Source organism: Budorcas taxicolor, chromosome 6 (assembly GCF_023091745.1).
Source record: "Budorcas taxicolor isolate Tak-1 chromosome 6, Takin1.1, whole genome shotgun sequence".
Lineage (NCBI taxonomy): Eukaryota > Metazoa > Chordata > Mammalia > Artiodactyla > Bovidae > Budorcas > Budorcas taxicolor.
In genome coordinates this window covers 23,435,603-23,457,901 of record NC_068915.1, presented here as the reverse complement: position 1 = coordinate 23,457,901, position 22,299 = coordinate 23,435,603, and the positions used below count along the sequence as shown (strand labels likewise).

Below are 22,299 nucleotides of genomic sequence, written 5' to 3'. Positions count from 1 at the left end.
ATGCCTTGTTTTCCTCTTCTATTCACATTTCTCTGCAAAAAGTTTAACTTACATTCTAGAAATTGGGGATCTTCTGTACAGACACTAGATTTAGTTATCTTCCTCTAAGGAGTGTTTGTTTTTGTTCTAGCCGGTATATTTACTGGACTCAAATTCCAAACTGAATCTCTTGTGTAAAGGGCAACAGAAGAAATTTCTACTATTCTTTCAGCCTTCTAGATGACACTTTTCCCTGTGATCTCTGGATTCTTTCTGTTTCCCTCAAGGGCATTCCAGGTGTCAGCCAAGGATTTTGCAAAAGTGTACTTAAAGAGTTTGGGTCTTCCCCTTCTGCGGTTTATTCATTTTAAACCTTTTTCTCTAACAACTCTGAATTCCATACTCTGACTCTTTGAGATAGTAAAGCTGTGGTTCTCTGCTCTTGTATTCTAGCTACCCCATGCCACACTCTCATGAGAAAAGGATTTTTTTTAATGTAAATATATTGTATATATTCCAGAGTGGATAATTGTTACTGTGAGAGGTTCCATCCAATACAACATCTATCTTATTTGAAGCAGAAATTCTCACTTTGTGTGTGACCTCTGAATACATTTATTTATTTATTCTTTGCCTATTCAGAAACACATTTTTAAAGTACTCATTTTTATATTGGCAGAAGTTTTATAATGTCCAGAATATTCTGAAAATAAAAGTTTCTAAACTACTTTTAGCTTGATAATATGGTATGGCAGTATTATAATGTATTTATCTCAGGAAAAAATGAAATTTCTATAAAGCATTCCTATAACTTGATTTGAACATTACTGTGTTCTAGAGTGAGCACCAAGGTAAACTATTTGTGAAGCAGACATCCAACTAAATGTTGAAGGTGTTTCAGAGTAAGTTCTCCCTAACATTGCAGTTCCTACCTTATAGCCCCTTCATGATCTAGAGACAAAAACCTTTCTATAAATACTGACTAACAGTAATAATGGAAACTTTAAACTTGTAAAATGGTAGACATCTGTGGAAAAGTATGCTTTCTACTTACTTTTAGATATAAGAACAAAATATACTGTGATTATTCACAACAAATGAGTTTAACACTGAATTTCTGAAACTTGAAACCCAGTTTTATTTTAAAGCAGATTGTAGGAACAAATCTAAGAGATATCAGTAGTTAAAAATTGAAAAGACCAAATCCTTTGAGTGCCACTTTAATCCCAGATCAAACGAGGACTGCTGGTCCAAGAACTATAATCGATTTCATTTAAACACATCAGAGCAGTCTCGTGATTATTTCCATACTTCGCTGAAGAAGGAGGGAATGTGTAGAACATAAATGTTCTTCTTAGAGCTAATTGTACCATGCCCAGATTGAATCAGCATTTCCAACAATTTCTGTATTTCTTTTCCACATTTTTAAATACTCTTTATCCCCCAGGGCTAGAGTTACCCAGCATAACTCGTCTTACTTTACTGCAAGAATACATCTACTGTTGCATAGGAAAAGAATTCTCCTCACAACAGCACTACTCATTTACATGCTCCCTTGTTCTGGAAAGAGTTGTGTGGTAGCTTGGTGTTAAGGGGACATTGCAGCCATGTAACAGGAGCGTAGGTGTAGTGACACAATCTGGGTTGCAGACCTCAGAGCACATGGGGTGGGAGGTTGCTTAGCAATGGCAGATCAACACTGGAACGGGGCAGGACACCTCCTCCCATTCCCCTTCTCCTGACACCCTTCAAGAGCCACAATGGGGCTGTCAAAGTCCAAGCACTGTTCACCAGTCTGAAGAAGGAGCATCAGTGCCGCGTTGTCAGGAAAACCAAGCTGTTTCCTCTGGAGCTGACTCAGATACTGTAAGCTCCTTTAGAAAATGAGAGCTCAACTCTCACCTGTCACTCAGTAAGAATGGTTTCTTCAAATTCTGTCAGTCAGGAGTGATGTCAGGAATGCGAACTCAGCCCTTTCTCTGCCCTGTGTGGTTATGAGACAGATGTGGAGGGAGGTCTGTGAACAAGGCAGCTCTGTGCAGAGCTGTGAATTAGAAGCTCATCTTCAGAACAGTTTCCTCAAGCTCCCAACACTGTATTCCAGTGTTCTCCCTGGCAAAGCCCAACTCAGGCTTATTTCCCACCCTGTCAAAACTGACCTTGATCATTTCCCAATTCCTGGAGCCCCTCTCCCGTCCCTGTTCTCTACATAAGGCTGATTAACCTGTTTGGAAAAAAAAATTTTTCCCCATAGTGGCACTATTTATAAAAACAAAAACATAGAAATGATCCAAGTGCCCATCAACAGATGACTAGCTTAAGAAGATGTGGTATATATAATATACATATATATATTATAGAATATCACTCAGCCATAGCAAAGAATGAAATGTTGCCATTTGCAGCAACATGGATGAACCTAGAGATTATCATACTAAGTTTAAGTAAGTCAGACAGAGAAAGACAAATATTATATGATATTACTTACATGTAAAATCTAAAAAATAATGTAAATGAATCTGTTTACAAAACAGAAACAGACTTATAGAAAACTAACAAGGTTACCAAAGGGGACAAGCAACAGGGGAGGGATAAATTAGGAGTATGAGATTAACACAAACTACTACACATAAAACAAGTAAATAACAAACATTCACTATATAGTTCAGTGAACTATACTCAATATCTTATAATAACCCATAATGAAAAATAATCTGAAAAAGTATATATATAACTGAATCACCCTGCTCTATATCCAAAAATAACACAGCATTGTAAATCAATCACATCTCAATTAAAAACTATGTTAGTTTAGCACCATCATTATCATTTTAATTCTCATGAGTTAAATATCATGTATATTTGCAAAAAAAGTATTTTGAGCCTGTCATTTTTGGTATCTTAACCGTAAGATTTGTGTGTGTTTGGGGTCCAATGTGAATTGTTCATGGCCCTAAAGGGACTAAGGCAAACACACATGGTCCTCCCTCCCTTTCTCATAACCCTCCTCTTTTTTTTATTTTTTAAATTGAATTATAGCTGATTTGCAATGTTGTGTTAACTTCTGCTGTCACTAAAATGATTCAATTATACATGTATTTTGGTTTTTGTATTATTTCCCACTATGGTTTGTCACAGACTCTTCAGTAAAGTTGTTTATAAAATTATTATTCAGTACAGTTGTTTAGAAAATTATTAATAAAGATTTATGTTCATGGTTATATAAGCATTGAAGGGAACTTAGAGCCTCTTTATGTTCACAGTCTCATTTTACAGATTAGAGACCTTGTCTGCACATGACCATGTAATTACATGAGAGGAGAGGGCAATAGGTTATGTTTATTACAATTACTATGAAATCATATGTAATTAAACAATTAGTTGAAATTGAAAAATGGCAGGTAGTGAGAGTTATTACTAGGGAAAACTGATAGAATAGCTATCCAGAGACCTCTCTCATACCTGATATATTTTTTTGGTTATTATGTCAATACAGACTGTTCTCAGCTTGCAGAATCTCATTCCTGCAAGTATCAAACAACTGTTTGATAAATTCAGAGCTTACAGAAGACTCAAGTGGAAAGCTGAGTGTCAGTGTATTAATTAATAAAGAGAAACATAACTGTCAAGTAGACTGAGAAGAATCACTGATGTTGTAAAGAGTACAATATAGCTGAAATTAATAACAGTAATAATAAAATTTAAAAATTAATAGAACATTATATGCCAGGCACTGATTGATATACTTTAGAAGACACGTCATCTAAGCTTCTCAACAATGTTATAAAGTAGATACTGTCATTGTTCCCACTCCAGAAATAAGGAAGTCAAGAAACTTGACCATCACCATAAAGCTAGTAAATGGTATAGTTGGGTTGTGAACCCAAGTAATCTGGTTTTACCCACTCTTCAATAGTGCCTTAATAATGGTTCAGTAAACACAAAGGGAGAACATATGTTTAGATACCTGATTTACATTTTTGGTTGTTGGGATAAGGAACAAACCAACCCTAGTCTGTTCTCCACCTGGAGAGATTTTGCCATGCTCCCAGGAAGGGGGCCATTTGGCAACATATGCAGGCATTTTGTGTTATCACGACTGGAAGATGGGCTACTACTGGAATCTAGTAGGAAGAGTCCTGGAATTGTGTTAAACATCCTGCAAAGCACAGGATATCTGCCAACAAAAAAAGAATTACCCAGTCTAAAATGTCAGTAGTCCTGGAGGTGAGAAACAATAGTATAAGGCAGTGGGAGCTGTATCCAATTCCACAATGGAAATCGTGTCCCATTGGGTCATTCTTGCGGGGTTCTTGGGTCCAGGTGCTCTGTTATTTATAGCACCACGCTTGGATGTGCATTTCAAATTTTCCTTTCTGAGTTGCATTTTTCTGTATTCTAAAATGGTTAATTCCCAATATATTCAACAATTTGTCTCATTAGATGTGATTTAAAAAATTGTGTGCCCTTTCCATTACCTCCCAAAGTTATTTGCAACTCTAATACTGAAACTATCAAAATTAGATACAAATACTGAATCCATCTACATGTTTCATGTGATTTAAGCCAGAGTTCTGTTTTCATAAGCAAAGGCCACATTTTTTTCACTGGGATTGAAAACAAAACTAAGAATGATCATGAGCACCTTCAGTTCAGTTCAGTTCAGTTCAGTCGCTCATTCGTGTCCGACTCTTTGCAACCCCATGAATCGCAGCATGCCAGGCCTCCCTGTCCATCACCAACTCCCAGAGTTCACTCAGACTCGCATCCATCGAGTCAGTGATGCCATCCAGCCATCTCATCCTCTGTCATCCGCTTCTCCTCCTGCCCCCAATCCCTCCCAACATCAGAGTCTTATCCAATGAGTCAACTCTTCTCATGAGGTGGCCAAAGTACTGGAGTTTCAGCTTCAGCATCATTCCTTCCAAAGAAATCCCAGGGCTGATCTCCTTCAGAATGGACTAGTTGGATCTCCTGGCAGTCCGAGGGACTCTCAAGAGTCTTCTCCAACACCACAGTTCTTACTAACATTTAACCTAGGATATTTCACTCATGTAATCTATTCCATGTTACTTTTTCTTATCCAGACTGCAGATAAGCCTTTCTGATTAACTCAGAGCCAAATCCCAGAGTGTTTCTAAATATCATTTCTTGAAATTGGAAGAGTCTCTAGCGTGAAACAGAGCTATCATGGTCTGGGGATTTCTGCCTCTGACCCAGAACTATGACATGAAAAAGAAATATACAAATTTGGGGTTGTTGTTTTTTTTTTTTTAATCCTTTTATATACCAAAGTATGAATTCTTCTGACAAAGCTGCTAACTTTCACTACTCTTGTGTTGTTGAAAGAGGGTGTTTATAACCAGTGCATTTTCTTGGCAAAACTCTGCTAGCCTTTGCCCTGCTTCATTTTGTACTTTAAAGCCAAATTTGCCTGTTACTCCCAATATCTCTTGACATCCGACTTTTGCATTCCAGTCCCCTATAATGAAAGGGACATCTTTTTTTTTGGAGTGAACCATTCAACTTTAGCATCTTTAGCATTGCTGGTTGGGGCATAGACTTGGATTACTGTGATACTGAATGGATTGCCTTGGAAACGAACAGAGAGTATTCTGTCATTTTTGAGATTGCATCCAAGTACTGCATTTCTGACTCTTTTGTTGACTATGATGGCTACTCATTTCTTCTAAGGGATTCTTACCCACAGTAGTAGATATAATGTTCATCTGAGTTAAATTCACCAATCCAATACATTTTCTCTTCTCTTCTCTTCAACACACAAGAGAAGACACTACACATGGACATCACATGTCAATACCAAATCAGATTGATTTTATTATTTGCAACCAAAGATGGAGATGCTCTATACAGTCAGCAAAAACAAGACTGGGAGCTGACTGTGGGTCAGATCATGAACTCCTTATTTCCAAATTCAATTTCAAGACAGTAGTGGAAACCTCTAGACCATTCAGGAATGACCTAAATCAAATGCTTATGATTATACAGTGGAAGTGACAAATAGATTCAAGGGATTAGGTCTGATAGAGTGCCTGAAGAACTATGGACGGAGGTTCATGACATTGTACAAGAGGCAGTGATCAAGATCATTCCCAAGAAAAAGAAATGCAAAAAGGCAAAATAGTTGTCTGAGGAGGCCTTACAAATAGCTATGAAAAGAAGACAAGTGAAAGGCAAAGGAGAAAAGAAAGGATATATCAATTTGAATGCAGAGTACCAAAGAACAGCAAGGAGAGATAAGAAAGCCTTACTCAGCGATCAATGCAAAGAAGTAGAGGAAATTAATAGAATGGGAAAGACTAGAGAGCTCTTCAAGAAAATTGATACCAAGGGAACATTTCATGCAAGTTCAGTTCAGTCACTTAGTCATATCTGACTCTTCAATTCCATGGACTGCAATACACCAGCCTTCCCTGTCCATTACCAACTCCCAGAGCTTACTCAAACTCATGTCCATCTAGTCAGTGATGCCATCCAACCATCTCTTCCTCTTCATCCCCTTCTCCTCCCGCCTTCAATATTCCCCAGCATCATGCAAAGATGGGCACAATAAAAGACAGAAATGGTTTGGACCTAACAGAAGCAGAAGAGATTAAGAAGAGGTGACAAGAATACACAGAAGAACTGTACAAAAAAGATCTTCATGACCCAGATAACCATGATGGTGTGACCACTCACCTAGAGCCAGACATCCTGGAGTCCAAAGTTAAGTGGGCCTTAGGAAGCATCACTGTGAACAAAGCTAGTGGAAGTGATGTAATTCCAGTGGAGCTATTTCAAATCCTAAAAGATGATGCTGTGAAAGTGCTGCACTCAATATGCCAGCAAATTTGGAAAACTCAGCAGTGGCCACAAGACTGGAAAAGGTCAGTTTTCATTCCAATCCCAAAGAAAGGTAATGCCAAAGCATGTTCAAACTACTGCACACTTGCACTCATCTCACATGCTAATAAAGTAATGCTCAAAATAACAGTATTTGAACCATGAACTTCTAGATGTTTAAGTTGGATTTAGAAAAGGCAGAGGAACCAGAGATCAAATTTCCAACAACCTTTGGATCATAAACAAAACAAGAGAGTTCCAGAGAAACATCTATTTCTGCTTTATTGACTACGCCAAAGCCTTTGACTGTGTGGATCACAAGAAACTGTGAAAAATTTTTAAAGAGATGGGAATACCAAACCACCTTACCTGTCTCCTGAGAAATCTGTATGCAGGTCAAGAAGCAACAATTAGAACTGGACATGGACAACAGACTGGTTCCAAATAGGGAAAGGAGTACATCAAGGCTGTATATTGTCACTGTGCTTATTTAATTATATGCAAAGTACATCATGTGAAATGCCTGGCTGGATGAAGCACAAGCTGGATTCAGGATTGCTGGGAGAAATATCAATAATCTCAGATATGCAGATGATACCACCCTTATGGCAGAAAGTGAAGAAGAACTAAAGAGCCTCTTGATGAAAGTGAAAGAAGAGAGTGAAAAAGTTGGCTTACAACTCAACATTCAGACGACTAAGATCATGGCATCTGGTCCCATCACTTCATGGGAAATAGATGGGGAAACAGTGGAAACAGTGTCAGACTTTATTTCGGGGGGGCTCCAAAATCACTGCAGATGGTGACTGCAGCCGTGAAAGTAAAAGACACTTACTCCTTGAATGGAAAGCTATGACCAACCTAGACAACATATTAAAAAGCAGGGACATTACCTTGCCAACAAAGGTCCATCTAGTCAAAGCTATGGTTTTTCCAGTAGTGTTATATGAGTATAAGAGTTGGACCATAAAGAAAGCTGAGTGCTGAAGATTTGATGCTTTTGAACTGTAGTGTTGGAGAAGACTCTTGAGAGTCCCTGAACTGCAAAGAGATCCAACTAGTCAATCCTAAAGAAAATCAGTCTTGAATATTCATTGGAAGGACTGATGCTGAAACTCCAATAATTTGCCCACCTGATGCAAAGAACTGGCTCCTTGGAAAAGACCCTGATGCTGAGAAAGATTGAAGGCAGGAGGGGAAGGAGATGGCAGAGGATGAGATGGTTGGATAGCATCACCGACTCAATGGACATGAGTTTTAGCAAGCTCCGGGAGTTAGTGATGGACAGGGAAGCCTGGAATGCTGCAGTGCATGGGGTCACAAACAGTCAGACAAAACTGTGTGACTGAACTGAACTTTCCTAGCAAATACAAGCTTGTTACCAAGTTTGTTATGGGTTTTGTTTAAGTGGAACTTGGGTGTCAAGGCTGTTTGACTTATATACTGGTTTACAATATCATAGCCTTACATTTGTATAATATGTTTATGTTTCTTAAGTTCTATTTTATTTCATTTCTATGATAATCCTTGCAAATAGGTATGAATTATCATCTGTATTTTAATATGTTTTCCTTATAAGCATATTTAAAGAACTCAGAAATACAAGAGGAAAACATAACACCAATCAGAGATATCACATTAGCTACTGGTTACATATGCAATGTGTGTGACAGTGTGTTAGTTGCTTAGTCATGTCTGACTCTTTGAGACCCAATGAATTGTAACCCACGGGGCTTCCCTGGGCTTTCCTGGTGGCTCAGACAGTAAAGAATCTGCCTGCAATGCGGGAGACCCAGGTTCAATCCCTGGGTCGGGATGATCCCCTGGAGAAGGGAATGGCAACATACTGCAGTATTCTTGCCTGGAGAATTCCATGGACAGGGGAGCCTGGCGGGCTACAGTCCATGTGGTCGCAAAGAGTCAGACATGACTGAGCGACTAACACACACACATGCACACAGGCTCCTCTGTCCATGGACTTCTCCAGGCAAGAATACTGCAGTGTGTTGCCATTCCCCTCTCCAGAGGCTTCCTTCCATTCCCTTCTCCAGGGGCTTCCAGCAACTAACTTTTCCACATATGCAATACTTTGTATTTTCAGCAAAAGATGTGTAATTATAACACATCTTTACTTAATAATACACAGTCTCTTTCCTATGTCAATATTACTTTTCTATTCAATTTATTGAATAGATGTTTAGTATCCTATTGTAGGGACTTACTTATATTGATTTAGCCAATCCCTTAATGAAGAACAGTTGATTTTTGGTACAGCTTGTCTTTCATTTAAAGAAATGTAATTATGAACCAATACTTTATGCATACATTTTTATGTATTTGTCTTGTTTCTTCGGTTTCTTATTAAAATTAAGACCATGTTACCAAATTGCACTGAGAAAAGCCCTAATCAAGAGTCTTAGATGGTTTTGGTTCATTTCTTTATTCCCTTTTTAATACTAGAAATTATTAATTGTGTAAATATTGGCCAATTGATATTTCCTCTTACTTATCTTTTCCTTAATAATGTTGAACAACACTTCTTTTTTTATAGGCAGTCTACACTTACACTTTTTGAAATTAACTTCTGCCGTGGCCAGCACAAGCAAGAGTTGCACCTGCACAGGGAGAGAACGGAGTGTCCCCGCTAAGAAAAATAAGAGAGAGAGACAAAAGATGGGGTTGAGAGGATCAGACCACAAATGGCTGATGCCTTTCTTTATTAGGCTACAATATTTATAGGCTAAAATACGTGACTTAAGACATGCACAGGATTATTTTTTAACCTCAGGATACAATCACCAGACCCTTACCATTGTGTACAGAGCACTATAAGATTATCTATCTTACATGTTGCAGAAACAAGACATCTTGGGGCCTTAAGGGCTATAAAAATTCTTGAGGGTGGCAGGACAGGGAGCTTAGGAACATGCCTAAGGCTCTGCATACCTGCCGAGCAGCTCCCAAGACTTAACCCTTCACGGGCAGTCCCCCGCAGCTCCCCTCTCTTTATTTTTTAAAAGCTCCATAAGATGTCGGTGTTTTCACATGTAAAAATTCTTTAACAATACTACGAATAAAACAAGGAGCCAAACAAATCACGATAAGTACAACAGTCAAAACCACGCCCACAGCAATTATGCTTTGCCACAGTGAATGCAGGCTAGGGAAGTTAGAAAATAAATTTTGTAAAAAATTGTTGACAGTATCAGCTATATTTAAAGTAGCCTTAGGAGAATTTTCAATATTAAGGATTTCATTATGTAATTGCAATAGATCTAGAGAAACATTAGTATTAAACCAAATTCCTTGTAGATGTTTCTTCACCTTATCCCACGGAAAGTCAGATGCATTATAGGCCTTTTTAGTAACACAAATCCATTTATAATTAGCATGACATTGAATTTTCATACGAAAGTTAATGCTCTGAACTTGTTCCCCTAGAACTCTAACCACATCATATAAAGCTGATAATCTATCTTCTATTTTTCTATCTATATCTTCTTGTGTTCCCATTACTTTAGTAACGTTATATGACAAGGAATCTACAGTATGAGCAGCTTGAATGGATTGTGCTAGAGATACAGAAGCGGTAACAGCAATTGCTATAAGGGTGATTAAAGATACTATACCCAGAACAATCAGGCTTACACTTCTTTCAGTGCGGCTAAGAGCCGTGTTAATGCGTTGTAGCAATTCTAAAGCAGTCTCATCATACCAAGCTTTAGTTATTTTAACTGGTAACATTACAAAAGCAGGTTGTTTTACTATTATAACTTGTTCTCCTTTTGCAACACCTCTTATGCAATTGGTAAGTATGCAATTAGAACAATTTAAATGATAAATATTCAATGACAATGTTATTTCTATATGGCCTTGTATCAACATGAATGGGTAAGGGACACAAGCTCGGGGATATAAAAACCCCGTAACTCCTACATTACCATATTTACTCCCACTGATATTGGGTTGCAAATATAGACTATTACCATGACCAAAGGCAGCCAAAAGTTTCCACAGTTCTGTTTGATATACATTAGCAGTGTTTACAGAGAGAATGGGTGGATGCTGTCCTCGATATTCAGGAAAATCAGGTTTTCCCCCAGGTGCCCAATCCCACAAAAAGGTGGTATTTGCATTGTTGATGTTGTACACCGACGCAACCCGGGCTCGACATAAAGTCCAAGGAGTGTCTATTCCTATGCGGATGCTTAGATGTTTGTCACAAAACGGAATGTCGAGAGGTCCAGTTCCGTCACGGTGCGATCTTTTTCCGGTTTTTTCATCTATGCCAGAAATAGTCACTCGAGGATAGGATATATCAGCTGACACCTGTATACAGTGAGGATGTTGTAATTGATAAGAAAAGCACATAGGATATTGCGTAGTAAGACCATAAAAGGAGATATTGGCTTGCTGAGGGGAAATATGAGTGTCTGATTTTCCTCCTAAAAGACTTGTGTCGTTGACATAGACAGGTACTATTTCTTTATCCCATCCTAATGATTGAATCATAGGCGGGTCAGGAATGTATGCCCAAAAAGCCATAGCCTCTCGTTTTGTATCTGTAGCCTCTCCGGGATCCAGCGCGGCGCTTCGGCATCCTATAGTATCTAAGAGTATCCTGATAAGGCTCGAAGTCCTGATAAGGCTCATCAGGTCCCTGTCGGACTTTTGAAAGATCTTCTGTCTTAGTACTGGAGCTAGGGAGTTTTTTCCATGCCTGTCGGGCTGCATTTGATATTTGTGCATATGCACCAGGTAAGAAATTAAGTTGAGTATTAGTAGCCTGGAAAGCACCTTCACCAATCAACATTTCATAGGAGGTTTGTATACCTTGCTGCCGATTAACATCGGCTATACGAGCACACTGTTCAAAATATTCAGATTTCCACAATAAATAATCTCCCCCCGAAAGACAAGCTCTAGCTATTTGTTTCCAATCATTTGGGGGTAGATTCTGAGTACCCAAATTTTCTATCATAGCAACAGTGAATGGAGCGGTAGGACCGTATTGTGAGCAAGCAATCTTTAACTCTTTTAATTGTTTGAAAGGCAGCACTTCATAGAAACGCTCGTTGTTATGTTCAAAGACAGGAAAAGCAAGAGAAAAATCGGAGACAACCTCACCAAGTCGTTGTGCTTGTCTTAATGCCTTTCGTAGCGGAGACACAATTTCAGATGGCGGAGGAGGAGGAGGCCCCGGAGGGGGATCAAGACCCGCAACAACAGAAGGAGCATAGGCAGGGGGAAGAGGCGGAGCAGAAGGGGATTTTAAATTGTTATTAGGAAACTTAATTCCTGAGTTCTGTAAAGCAACAGTGAGGTTTTTTAAACATTCAACCAAATCATCTTTAGATGTTGACGCCCCCTTTTCTTGTGCTAAAAAACCCCAATCTTCTTGATGGTATTTAGCAGCTCCTTCGTCTAATTCCGCCTCATCTGTGGAGGAAAGTGAATCATCATTATCCGAAGGACGCGATAAGTTACAAAATGGAGGGTCACCTTCAATTCCCTCGGGAACAGCATACTTGGGCTCCGAATCAGGAACATGAAGAGGATTTTCTTCCTGTTTTAAAAAATTTCCTAAACGTTTTAATTCATCATTATCAAAGTCCAAGCAATCACGAATTAGTGTCCAAAAAGATAAAGTTTCTACAGGAACCTTTTCAGGGCCATGTAAAGTATAATGAGTCCGAATTTGTTCCCCTACCTTCTTCCACGTCTCTAAACTTACTGTGCCTTCTCTGGGGAACCAAGGGCAAACTTCTTCAATAAATGAAAGAAAATTGATTAATTTAGGTTTGGAAATAGTAATTCCCTGGTGTTTTAACATTACAGATAACATATGTGCAAACAATTGACGACTATGCGTCTGTCCCATATTTATACTCTCAACTATATACCTTACTACTCCTCCTTAATTTAAATCACTTGTATACTTATATACTCACTCTTTTCAGCTTAATAAGAGTAGTGGCGAGGAAAACTGTTGAGCTGCCCCACGTTGGGCACCACCTGCCGCGGCCAGCACAAGCAAGAGTTGCACCTGCACAGGGAGAGAACGGAGTGTCCCCGCTAAGAAAAATAAGAGAGAGAGACAAAAGATGGGGTTGAGAGGATCAGACCACTAATGGCTGATGTCTTTCTTTATTAGGCTACAATATTTATAGGCTAAAATACGTGACTTAAGACATGCACAGGATTATTTTTTAACCTCAGGACACAATCACCAGACCCTTACCATTGTGTACAGAGCACTATAAGATTATCTATCTTACATGTTGCAGAAACAAGACATCTTGGAGCCTTAAGGGCTATAAAAATTCTTGAGGGTGGTGGGACAGGGAGCTTAGGAACATGCCTAAGGCTCTGCATACCTGCCGAGCAGCTCCCAAGACTTAACCCTTCACGGGCAGTCCCCCGCAAACTTCCTAATCATTCCCAAATTTCTTCAGGTTTTTCTTTCCCATTAATTTGATTTGTTTTCTTGACCGGTTTACAGGAGTTCTTTGTATCTTGCTGTGCTATGCTTAGCTGCTCAGTCATATCTAACTCTTTGTGACCCCATGGACTGTAGCCTGCCAGGCTCTTCTGTCCATGGGGATTCTCCAAGCAAGAATACTGGGGTGGGTTTCCATTCCCTCCTCCAGGGGATCTTTCCAACCCAGGGATCGAACCCAGGTCTCCTGCACTGCAGGCAGATTTTTACTGTCTGAGCCACCTGAGAAACCCAAGAATACAGGAGTGGATAGCCTATGCCTTCTCTAGGGGAATCTTCCTGACCCAGGAGTTGAACTGGGGTCTCCAGCATTGCAGGTGGATTCTTTACCAGCTGAGCTACCAGGGAAGCCCCTTTATATCTTAGGAATAGTAAAATCTTTCTTATTACATGTTGCTAATGACATCTTTGTCTTATAGAAAATAAATTTTAAAAAAAAGAGAGAGAGAGAAAACAAGTAAGGTTTGAGGGAGTTAACTTAAATGTCCAAGGTACAAGTGTCAAAATCATGACTAAATGCTAGATCTGATGCTGTGTTTTTTTTTTAATTCACCTTTGTCATTGCCTTTCTTAAATGAAACAATTAGAAATACAGTAGCTGCAAGAATAATTGCATTTTGAGGATGAATTCCTCCTGAGATATTTTTAGAGTGATTACTAGAATAATTATATGCTGCCCTATGGGAAACTAATATTTCTTGCATTCTCCTAAAGTCCATGTGCCTGATATAATTCCTGACACATAGTAGACATCCTATAAATATTTGTGAATGGACGAATTAGTATGCTGTATCCTGTGGTTTTAGTGATAAAAGACACAGTCTCAGCATTCAAAGAACTCCCAGTCTTGCGGAGGTGACAGATGAAAGATAGACAAAATGATCCAATATGGGATGAATGTTATCATGGAAATGAGCATAGAGTCAATATGATACCTAAGTGAATGTTAAAAATAATTGACAATGACTCTCAAATGCCCTTCTGCAAATATATTAGCTAAGAGCACACTGTCTTACAATGTGACATTTTTCTTTAGAGAAAAGTAATGAAGTAATAAAAAGCACAGAGTCTTTAGAGTCAGATATAGCTGAACTTAAGGTCTAGCTGTACTACTTTCTATCTGAATACGATCCCTTCTGTGAACCTGAACATTTTTACCTATTGACATCAATTTGTTGTTTAGTCACTAAGTCGTGTCTGACTCTTTTGTCACCCATGGACTGTAGCACACTAGGCTCCTCTGCCCATGGGATTTCCCAGGCAAGAATACAGGAGAGGGTTGTCATTTCCTTCTCCAGAGAATCTTCCTGCCCCTGGAACTGAATCAGTGTCTCCTGCATTGGCAGGCAGCTTCTTTACCACTGAACCACCAGGGAAGCCCTTGATATCACTAGCAATGTCTATATCCTAGGTTATTAGGAGGACTAAATGACAATATATTCAAATGGCTTAGCTCTTAGAAAATGCTCTAGAGACACTGATTCTTTCACCTGTTCCTCAAACAAATACACACCAAGGAAACCAGAATTGAAGGAGACACGTGTACCCCAATGTTCATTCCAGCACTGTTTATAATAGCCAGGACATGGAAGCAACCTATGTGTCCATCAGCAGATGAATGGATAAGAAAGCTGTGGTACATATACACAATGGAGTATTACTCAGCCATTAAAAAGAACACATTTGACTCAGTTTTAATGAGGTGGATGAAACTGGAGCCAATTATACAGAGTGAAGTAAGCCAGAAAGAAAAACACCAATACAATATACTAGGAAGAAGCACAAGCTAGAATCAAGATTGCCGGGAGAAATATCAATCACCTCAGATATGCAGATGACACCACCCTTATGGCAGAAAGTGAAGAGGAACTCAAAAGCCTCTTGATGAAAGTGAAAGAGGAGAGTGAAAAAGTTGGCTTAAAGCTCAACATTCAGAAAACAAAGATCATGGCATCTGGTCCCATCACTTCATGGGAAATAGATGGAGAAACAGTGGAAACAGTGTCAGACTTTATTTTGGGGGGCTCCAAAATCACTGCAGATGGTGACTGCAGCCATGAAATTATAAGACGCTTACTCCTTGGAAGGAAAGTTATGACCAACCTAGATAGCATATTCAAAAGCAGAGACATTACTTTGTCAACAAAGGTCCCTCTAGTCGAGGCTATGGTTTTTCCTGTGGTCATGTATGGATGTGAGAGTTGGACTGTGAAGAAAGCTGAGCACCAAACAATTGATGCTTTTGAACTGTGGTGCTGGAGAAGACTCTTGAGAGTCCCTTAGACTGCAAGGAGATCCAACCAGTCCATCCTAAAGGAGATCAGCCCTGGGATTTCTTTGGAAGGAATGATGCTGAAGCTGAAACTCCAGTACTTTGGCCACCTCATGTGAAGAGTTGACTCATTGGAGAAGACTCTGATGCTGGGAGGGATTGGGGGCAGGAGGAGAAGGGGACGACAGAGGATGAGATGGCTGGATGGCATCACTGACTCGATGGACGTGAGTCTGAGTGAACTCCGGGAGTTGGTGATGGACAAGGAGGCCTGGCATGCTGCAATTCATGGGGTCGCAAAGAGTCGGACACGACTGAGCAACTGAACTGAACTGAACACATATATATGGAATTTAGAAAGATGGTAACTATGACCCTGTACGTGAGACAGCAAAAGAGACACAGATGTATAGAACAGTCTTTTGGACTCTGTGGGAGAGGGAGAGGGTGGGATGATTTAGGAGAATGGCGTTGAAACATGTATAATATCATATAAGAAACAAATCGCCAGTCTAGGTTCGATGCAGGATACAGGATGCTTGGGGCTGGTGCACTGGAATGACCCACAGAGATGGTATGGGGAGGGAGGTGGGAGGGGGGTTCAAGATTGGGAACACGTGTACACCTGTGGCAGATTCATGTTGATGTATGGCAAAACCAATACAGTATTGTAAAGTAAAATAAAGTAAAATTAAAAAAAATTACCCATTTGAATGGTTATCTGCTGCTTTATGTCAAAGTTTTTACCTTTTAAAAAACCGTTACGAGTTCATTATCTTATATTGGTCTCTTAGCAGAACTTTGGACAGTCTGCAACAGACTTTTACCATGAGACTTCTGTCTTGCACAGAACAATTTAGAGATGCAAAGTATGTACTAAGAGTTTAAATTCTTCAAAAATATAAATAGTCTATGACTTTGATGTTCCCAAGAATGTAGAAAGCATTAAATAATAATATAAAATACTGAAACGTTGTTTAATGAAAGCTATGCTAATGCTGAAGAGATGGATTTCAATAAAGATTACCTTATATTACATTGCTTGTTCTTAAAAATCATAACCTGACTTTAAAGTGGTTGATTGAGATATATTCTTTTTTTTAAAAAATGCAGCTTTAAAACTGGTACATTTATTTCTAAAACATGAGTGCATTTCTGTAGCCACCAAAACAAACATTATTAACGTAGTAATTCATTGTTCTCCTTCATCTCTAGGAAAAGGAGAATCACAAAGCCTTCTGACTGACCCACTGCTTGCTGAACACAGCATGCAATTAAGGTACAAATGGATACAACAAATTATGCTATTTATTTGTTTATACTTCTCATTCCAGACAAGATTTTAGACAGCTTACTGTTCATTATGATAGAGAATGCCTAGGAACAATTCAATCTTAGTTTGTTCAGCCTGTTTAGAATGTGAGCTCTGGGAGGAAGAGGCCATCCTCCTGAGGTGCCATGTATATGCTAGTAGATGCTCAAGAGGAAGATTTCATCAGCAAAGATTGGGAATGTTTGAGTATTAGCCACTCAGTTGTGTCTGACTCTTTGCAACCACCTGGGCTGTCCGTGGAATTCTCCAGACAAGAATACTGGAGTGGATTGCCATTCCAGAAATATTGGGTAAGAGAAGCAAAAATTTAGACTAAAAACAAATATCTTTGATATTCAAGAGCTGTGTGACTTTTAAATTTTATTCTTGTAAGAGCCATGGCACACTCCACCCTCTGCTAATTGACGTTATATGTTCCTGTTTCCTCTCTAGCAGGTATTAGGCATGTTGTATTGGGTTCAGAGGAGAAGGAAATGGCAACCCACTCCAATATTCTTGCCTGGAGAATCCCAGGGACAGAGCAGCCTAGTGGGCTGCTGTCTATGGGGTCACACAGAGTCGGACACGACTGAAGTGACTTAGCAGCAGCAGCAGCAGCAGCATTGGGTTCAGATGTGGTTGTCTTTTTGACTCTGTGGCATAATGAGCTACCTTCTGGTGGAGGGTGAGGCCCTCTGAAAAAACTAGAGGGTTTTATTATCAATCACTAAGGAAAGAGGCCAGTTTCAGACTTGGATGGCTAACTTGGACAGGAGGGAGTAGAGAGACCAGACAGGTGACACCAGAACACCCTCTGTTCTGGATCACTCCCTCGGGGTCTAGATAGCAGGAGAGTGGAGGGCCAGGCTGGACATACATCGTGATGGGCTCTCGGAACCTCAGGTCATAAACTTACAGACAGATCCTATTTACTCATATACGAGTCTCTCAGTTTATTTCTTCCCTCTTTATTTTTCCCTAAGATGAATCTTCTTGATTTGGGTACACTATGCAGAACACTTAACCACTGGCAATTCACAGAAGCTTGTTTGCGTTGAAATCTCATGTATATCCTGCCATGGGAGTGTGACAAGACGGCCCTTGGAGGCCTATGTTCACATTTCCCAGTTATTCTAACTTCACAAGGAGCTGGTAGCCTTCCTCCTCTGGTACCTGATAGCAACTGATATCTAACTAATAAGATCGCTTCTTATTTTTATCACTTTTCCAGGAAAATTTGGACAACTTTTATCTATTTCATCAATTACGTATGCTTCATGCTGTCAATCAAAAGAGAAATTTCAATAATGTTACTTTTAGCAAGTATACTGAGTGTTTCTAAAATCACTAGTTGACTAATTTAATGGTAGAATAAAGATGATTTTAAGGAAAAACTATCCCTGGAAGAAAAACTATGACCAACTTAGACAGCATATTAAAAAGCAGAGACATTACTTTGCCAGTAAAGGTCTGTCTAGTCAAAGCTACGGTTTTCCCAGTGGTCATGTATGGATGTGAGAGTTGGACCATAAAGAAAGCTGAGCACCGAAGAACTGATGCTTTAGAACTGCGGTGCTGGAGAAGACTCTTGAGAGTCCCTTAGACTGCAAGGAGATCAAACCAATCAATACTAAAGGAAATCAGTACTGAATATTCATTGGAAGGACTGGTGCTGAAGCTGAAACTCCAATACTTTGACCACCTGATGTGAAGAACTGACTCGTTAGAAAAGACCCTGGGATCCTGCGAAAGATTGAAGGCAGGAGGAGAAGGGGATGACAGAGGATGAGATGGTTGGATGGCATCACCGACTCGATGCACATGAGTTTTAGCAAGCCCTGAGAGTTGCTGATGGACAGGGAAGCCTGGCATGCTGTAGTGCATGGGGTCACAAAGAGTCAGACATGACTGAGCGGCTGAACTAAACGGATAATCTTTTAATTTAAATTGAACTAGTCTAATCAAATATTCCATATTCAATGTTTTGTTAAGCTACAGAAGCCTGATTCTTCAGATTATCTGCTTTTTTACTAGAGGAGAATTATTTTGGATTTCTTTCCCTAATACGGTGTGATTAAAGAGCGACCACAGGACCTAGAGCTAAAGACATATTTCTACAATTGTATTTTCAAATATAAAAATACGGCAGGCTATCTTTTCTCGCCTCTGAAATATTTTTCCTCATGAAATTCCATTTTATGGTTCAGACTAATTTAATTGACAATCGCCTCAACGCCTCACATTTGTGAAGACTGTGCTGATATTTATGAAACAAGATAATATTATGAAACTTTCCTTCAAAAACAAGTTAGAAACTTCTTATGATTCTTTTATTTGAAGGCAACAAAACACATTCCTCTCATGATATAAAATGAAAAAACTCAATTACTGAAGCAAATGACAAGGTTTTCTCTATAATTCTGATAAAGAGTTTCAGAAGTAGAAATAGAATATAACATTTCTTTTTCTTGAGCTGTTACCAACAAACAGTACAAAGAAATATAAAAAAGTGATAAATCATAATGCAATCATTCAAAACAGTGCAGAGACTGTTTATCCATATGTAAATTTTCCTCTCTCATTCAGAGTCAAAAGCTGCAATATGAAAATTATCTTTTCCTCGTATTTTATTTGTTTTTCTTGCATCTCACCTTGAATCCCTTTTTCATGAGTTAAAAAGGGTATATAGGAATGGAAAGGGGACTTCCCTTGTGTCTCAGCAGTAAGGAATCTTCCTGCAATGCAGAAGACCCAGGTTCCATCCCTGGGTGGGGAATATCCCCTGGAGAAAAAATGGCAACCCACTCCAGTATTCTTGCCTGGGAAATCCCATGAACAGAGGAGCCTGGCAGGCTACAGTCCACGGGGTCACAAAAGAGTCAGACATGACGTAGTGACTAAACAAAATAAAGAATGGGAAAAAGAAAAAACAACAAATTTCACTACATAGCAATTGTCTTATCTAGGTACTAACAAGAGTTAGTTAGTAGCTAGTAGTGATAGTATTAGTAGTAGTTAGTAGTAGTTAGTTAGCAGTGTTGCAAAAACTTCTAAAAACTTTGCAAGAGAAACTCTTGAAAGTCAAGTACAAAGAGAAATACAGCCCAAAATTAAGAGCTCAGTGACCTGGAGGACAGTATCAAGTTGTCTGCATATATGCAGTTTGAGTCCAAGGAGAAGAAGTGGGAAAAAGGGAGTCAGAAAAGTGTATCTGTAGAAACAATGAAAAGCTGGAACTAAATTTCTAAAGTTTATGAAATCTATAAACCCACAGATCCAAGAAACTCACCAAACATCAAGAAGAGTATCTTTTAGTGGTAAAAAGAAAAAATTTAAAACATCCAGAAAAAATGGTATACTACATGTAGAAGCATAAAGGAAATAACGACCACAGACGTCACATCAGAAACCATGCAAGTCAGAAACAATATCCTTCAAGCCCTGAAGGAAACTGTCAGATCATAATTCTATTCCTACAGTATCCTACAAACCTTAATAGTTTTACCACATGATCCATCAATCATGATGCTAGATATAAATGTTTGACTCAACCCCATTGAGTCAAACATTTGTATCAACATAAAAACCTGCTCACCAGTACTTAATAGCAGCTTTATTCATAAGCACCTAAGCCTGGAAGAAACCCAGATGCTCTTTAATAGATGAATGGATAACCAAACTGTGATACATCCAGTGGAATGCTATTTATAGCTATTGGAGGGATTGGGGGCAGGAGGAAAAGGGGACAACAGAGGATGAGATGGCTGGATGGCATCACGGACTTGATGGATGTGAGTTTGAGTGAACTCCTGGAGTTGGTGATGGACAGGGAGGTCTGGCGTGTTGCGATTCACGGGGTCACAAAGCGTCGGACACGACTGAGTGACTGAACTGAACTGAACTGATTTAGACAAAAAGAAATAATTTATCAAACCATGGAAGAAACTTAAATGCATATTGTTAAGTGAAAAAAGCCAATCTAAAAGGCTACATACTGAATTATTGCAACTACATGATATTCTGAAAAAGGCAGAACTATAAAGACAGTGAAATGATCAGTGTTTGGTAGGTGTTTTATGAGTAGGGTGGGCTTCCCTTGTGGCTCAGATGGTAATATGTCTGTCTACAATGCGGGAGACACAGGGTCAATCCCTGAGTCAGGAAGATCCTCTGGAGAAGGAAATGGCAACCCACTCCAGTACTCTTGCCTGGAAAATCCTATGGACGGAGGAGCTGGGTAGGCTAGAGTCTATGGGGTTGCAAAGAGCAGGAGATGACTGAGTGACTTCAATTCACTTATGAGTAGGGGAGGGTAGACTAAGGATGAATAGGTAACTAAGCAAAAAGGATTTTTAGGATGGGGAAACTGTTCTGTGTGACACTATAATGGCAGATACAAAACATTATGCACTTGTTAAAACCCATAAAACTGTATAACATAGAAGTGGCCCTTTATGCTGGCTCTTTATGTAAATTATGGACTTGGGGAGTGATAGCATATCAATATTGCTTTATTAGTTGTAATAAGTATGCCACTAATGCAAACTGTTAATATTAAGGAAAGCTGTATATTTTGGGAAGTATATATGAAAATTCTCCATACAATATGTTTTTACTTTAAATACATTTCAAAACTACATGCAAATGAAATTTCTAGGTTAACTGCACTAGAATGGAAAAGATAAGGATAATGACTCCCTTTAAATTTTCATAGTACTTTTCCATAAACCCACTGGAATTTGATTTCTATGTATAATTTGATTATAGGCCCCAAATCTTTGAAAATCATTTATCTGTTAGATTTTTCTATGATAAAACTTTTTGGTGATCTATACTTTACAAAAAATTTTAAAAAACACAAAATAAGAAACTTCTATTCTTTGAAAGATTCTATAAAGAAAATGAAAAGCAATTTGCAAAGATTTTTTAGTCTGATAGGTGTATAAGAGAAACTGAGGTGTAGTCTCAGACTTAAGTAATGGCTGGATGAAAACATGAGGCCCAGCACAATGAGCTTTAACCTTCAAGTGTGGAAAGCAGGGGCACTCTAGCTATTAGAAAGTGTGATGATTTATGTAGATATAGACAAAGACTTAGGAAAACACTATCCAGTACTCCATCACCCTTTTGATTAAACTGAGTTCTAGCTTTTTATAAATAACAATAGTAAATTCAACAATATAAATCATAAACAATAAATAATAAATAGGAAAAGGAGTACGTCAAGGCTGTATATTGTCACCCTGCTTATTTAACTTCTGTGCAGAGTACATCATGAGAAATGCTGGGCTGGAGGAAACACAAGCTGGAATCAAGATTGCTGGGAGAAATATCAATCACCTCAGATATGCAGATGACACCACCCTTATGGCAGAAAGTGAAGAGGAACTAAAA

At 38.9% G+C, this 22,299-nt stretch overlaps 1 protein-coding gene across 1 annotated transcript; it reads right to left on the bottom strand.

Annotated features, from left to right (window-relative positions):
• Window positions 1-1,199: 1,199 nt before the first annotated feature.
• Window positions 1,200-12,703, bottom strand: LOC128050019 (endogenous retrovirus group K member 113 Gag polyprotein-like). The gene is given in 4 exon segments (XM_052642314.1): window positions 1,200-1,294; window positions 10,452-10,556; window positions 11,277-11,454; window positions 11,456-12,703. Coding segments are annotated over 4 exon segments (1,626 nt in total).
• Window positions 12,704-22,299: the final 9,596 nt, after the last annotated feature.